This window comes from Pinus tabuliformis, chromosome 1_1, assembly GCF_031772625.1.
Source record: "Pinus tabuliformis cultivar Carrire ecotype Pingquan chromosome 1_1, CPIR1, whole genome shotgun sequence".
Lineage (NCBI taxonomy): Eukaryota > Viridiplantae > Streptophyta > Pinopsida > Pinales > Pinaceae > Pinus > Pinus tabuliformis.
This window is the reverse complement of record NC_142297.1, coordinates 267,459,634-267,464,012: the sequence shown is the minus strand read 5'-3', so window position 1 is coordinate 267,464,012 and position 4,379 is coordinate 267,459,634. Positions and strand designations below refer to the sequence as shown.

The window sequence follows — 4,379 nt, the reverse complement described above, 5'->3', positions numbered from 1 at the left end:
TTGCAGTTCATCCGAATTTGAAAGCCATATCAGGAAAATACTTTGCAGACTGCAATGAAGTATCTGCTTCTAACGTTGCATAAGAAACCGGTGGTTCTTCTACTTCCTTGCTTTTGCTTGATCTGCTTGGATGATGCAGCGCAGCTGTCTTCCTGTTTATCAGTAGCAGGATTGGGACGAGCAGAACCAGAAGTTGCTGCGTCAGACAGCTCCGAAAGCGCGCATATGCTCAATCTAAACTGGCAAATATTCTACACACAAAAGAGCTTGCGTTGAGACTCGAGGTAACCTTAATCTTGAGCTACGTTTTCCATAATCGCTCAAATTTACAATTTTTTTACAAGGAATAAACATTTAACACAAGTTTCCATCTAGAATGCAGAAAATGAAGGCCAATGTGACAGCAAATTCTATCCATCCAGGCATTGTAAGGACCAGAATTACTAGAGACCGCGACGGACTTCTCACAGGTAACAGTAATATGTTTATCTTGCTTTATTATTTTTTGTATTTTCTTCTTGGAAGCTAGCCTGCAACTCAATATCATATTCTCGGAAAAATTGATGAAATAATTGCTTTGCCTTCTGCAGATTTGGTTTTCTTCCTTGCATCAAAACTTCTCAAATCGATTTCTGTTGACGCTGTTGAAGAAAGCTATGGACGGCATGGAGAAGTAGTTCCGAAGCCTCCTCGGGGAGCTGTCGCCAGATTGTCTCGTCCATAGCCGCACTGGTAACCTGGCCATTTATACCCTTCCTCCTAAGTACACGAAAACCCTGAGTAAACAGTAAGACTACCCTGAGTAAACAGTAAGACTAGACTAGATTCTTATTATTTGTAGCATGGTTCTGGCAGTGTTTTGCAGGTCTGGAGAGCCATGTTTCAGGTCTGGAGAGCCATGTTTCAGGCACAAGTGTTGCAGATTTGGAGAGCCATGGTGGTTCTCATGGCCTTGTTTCCCACGTTCCGTACAAACACGTTGGTGCGTACAAACACGTTGCTGCATGCATGTCGATCACATGTCTCCTGTGTAACGTGTGGCCTCGTCGTGAAAGTTACACCTCACGCGAAGTATCGTTGACTTCAGTTGCAATCTTAACCCCAAAAAAACGCAATTTTTATACAGTGCTATTAAATTTCTTTACTTTCTTTACGACATTGAACGGTTTAAGTCAAAAGCTATAATTAAAAATTAGTCCACTGGAATTTCTTCATAATTTGTTAGTGTACAGTATTTTTATAATCAAAATATATTTCCTTTTTGGTCAGATAATCTTCTTGGTCATTAGCTTGATGAAATAAAATTATACAGAGCTGCTTTCCATGTTGCTAGAATGATTTTCGGTATTTAACATAAGATATTCCATATAATGAAACCATCCAAATATATTTGTTAACGATATCGAAATCCATTACAAGTAATTATTACCTATGAAACGGGCGTTGGGTAGATACATTATTATCCTAACATTTTGCTTACTTTTACATAGCTACGTAATTATTATTTACGTATGTAACTCAGATTCAATGGCTTCCTGCCTGCCACTGAATGTGAGGGTAGTGCATCGTGGTGCTCCTGCATCTTTCTGAAAACATTTGACTTTCAATTGTTATGCTACGGATTAGGACTTGCAGCAACACTTCTCTTCTGTTCTCCAAAGCTGGGAACCCATTCATAACCTGCACGTCTGCATGATATCTGAGAACAGTATTGTCCTGTAGCATCCGGTGCACGGGAGGACTGAATGTTCTTATAGGCTTCATTCAGACTAATCTCTTCGACAGAATTAGCTGGTAAGATCACCAAAACGTACACAATTATAAGCAAATAAAGTGTTGCTCCAAATCACAACAATTCAAACCATTCGCCATTGAAGACAATCCAAATCACAACAAAACTTCTGCTTAAATTCCAACACTCTAGATTATAAATAGCATAATGCACTTAGAACCGATGGTGATCACGGTTTCAGGCTTTTCTTTTACTTCACTGGTTTGCACCCAGAAACTTAGTAACGGGTAGTGATATTAACATTGTACCCAGCACTCATATAATATATAATATATCTGAATATCATCCGAATCGACTCGCCTTATATCATTGCTTCAATCACGCATCCTCTGGTTCCAGGAATTGAAGGGACATGACAACTTCCATGAAATTCAAATACTTCTGGAACTGGATTACTGCGTGGCGAGCTATGACATAATCAGGATACTTCTCTGGTCAATTTACTAGAACAAATAGCAAGCACGCCTTGGACATAGTCCTGTTAAAAACTACTCAGATTCGTTTGCATATGTTACATAATATAATCCACGGACATCCACGTCCATTTGCTCTTCTAATACATTATCCTGACGCACTGTTTACTCCGTTGTGATCCTCATAGTGGTCATACCCTTGATGCTTACGCTATTCTTCCCTCTTGCAGGAACATACCCTTGATACTTACGCAGCTCCGTGCTTTAGCTCGCACCGTCTACTCTCCTTTGCTGAGCACTAGTCTACTCTCTTTTCCTGAGAACTACTTCAAATCTGCGGGGAGTAACTTACTCCACTAGATCTCTTGCATTTTTGTAAGCTATCCTGCATTTTTGTAAGCTATTACGATTAGCATGAACTAAGAGCTTGCCAAGATAGCTATGACACATCACGTATTATGCAGGCTAAACTTAGTGCAGGGACTCGCTGCTTCGCAGCCTCCCTTGTTTGTCATATTTCCATGTCAGTTTTTTTTTCTTTTTCTTCTTTTTCAAATAGTGATCTGCAATCACGTCTGATTGCTTATGCATGAACATTATTGACTATCCCTGTGAACTTTTAACTATAAATGAGTATAATAAATTATATTTATTATGGTGACCATATTAATACTTATCAAGATTACCCATAAATGAATATGAAAGTGGTAAAGCGTTCGTGACACTGGCTTCTCATCCCATTTTAATTAAAAGGGGTGCTTCGAACAATAGAACACAAGCTTGCAATGGCCTAATGGAAAAAGGTACTGGCTAACATAGCTAATGTTTCTTCATTTCACGTAAAATGAAAATGAATACAGCAAACCGTAAAAATGTAAAACCGTACACTCATTGAGAAGTTGGGTACAGCAAACCGTAAAAATGTCTTTGCTCAAAGTTCCTGTAAGGTATCATTGGAGGGCCTGCAACAAGTGAAGGCTTTTCCAGCTGAGTGCCCTTTTATAAATCATCTATAGAGTAGAATGCATATATCAGGAGCTGTAGAAAATGAATTAGCTATAGCCAAACAACTGAACACCCTGGGTGCCTTTGCTGAAGTTTTCTGCAAGCTATCATTGCAGCGCCTGCAACAACAACAGGTCTTTCCAGCTGATTGGCCGTCCTTCCTCCTCCATATAATTCCTTATACAGGAGACTACATATATCAACAGCGGTATAAGAACCAATTACTTATGGCTCAACAGTGTCCATTGCCGAGCTCTCAATGTTCTACACCCGGGAGCTGTATTAGACAATGGATTTCTGTGCGAAAGGAGGAAGAAGACGTCTCGATTCATTGCCGAACGATATTCCATTCACCTCAGACGAGCAATTCCATTCGTTACAGAAATTGCTCTTAACCGCCTCCAAGTCGAGATGGCTCACGGCGGCGAGGCCGTTTCGGCTGAAGAGTCGTAGAATGTGCTCGAACAGGAACTCGTCGCAGGGAATCGCAAGTCCGCCGCGGTCTGCGTAGCCGAATTCCTCCTCGGCCTGCTTTAGCAGTGCCCTAAACACCGGATGGTTCAAGTAGGCCGCCGGGATTACAAATCGCATATTGCAATGCTGTCCAACGTACACCGCCAGGTGTCCCAACGGCACGTCTGGCGGGATGGCCGACAACGACCGACGATGCCCGTTGCTCGACTCGTTCAACCCGACGACATCGACCTGTGTGTTACCGGACACAAAAGTAATCCGGCACGACCGCCAGAAAAGCAGCTTCCTGCCCAGAGCCTGAGCCGCCTTGCGGACGCTGGCCAGCTTCTTCCATTTTCTCGCGAACTGCTTCAGTGCCACAACATGGCGGATATCGATGTATTTGCTTTGCACGCTCATGGCGAAAACCTATTATGAAACAAAGTCGAACTCACGAAAACTAAATCAATATCTCCTGTTTACTTTCGGCAGGCACAAGAACCAAAAGGGATTCTCCTCAACGCGGGCTATGTTGTCGAAAAGGAACTTGTAGTGAGGGCTATTTATAATGGAGAGAAGGCCGGAGACTGGATAATGATGAACCTCATTACTTAGCGACTTTCCCTGAAATCTATTCGCGGATTACATTCATGTAAAATTCATGTAAATCTCTTGGCATGTGAAATTCATGTAAAGGGAGTTGAATGGTAATGTAA

At 41.7% G+C, this 4,379-nt stretch overlaps 1 protein-coding gene and 1 long non-coding RNA gene across 2 annotated transcripts; one reads left to right on the top strand and one right to left on the bottom strand.

Annotated features, from left to right (window-relative positions):
• The first annotated feature begins 217 nt into the window (after positions 1-217).
• On the top strand, positions 218-638 carry LOC149212573 (uncharacterized). Its single transcript, XR_016250250.1, has 3 exons — positions 218-284; positions 383-470; positions 591-638. It is a non-coding gene; the product is annotated as an uncharacterized LOC149212573 (long non-coding RNA).
• Positions 639-3,298: 2,660 nt separating this feature from the next.
• Positions 3,299-4,083, bottom strand: LOC149212572 (auxin-responsive protein SAUR71-like). The gene has a single exon (XM_089388729.1). It carries the CDS (start codon positions 4,081-4,083, stop codon positions 3,493-3,495), a length of 591 nt encoding a protein of 196 aa, XP_089244855.1. The 3' UTR covers positions 3,299-3,492.
• Positions 4,084-4,379: the final 296 nt, after the last annotated feature.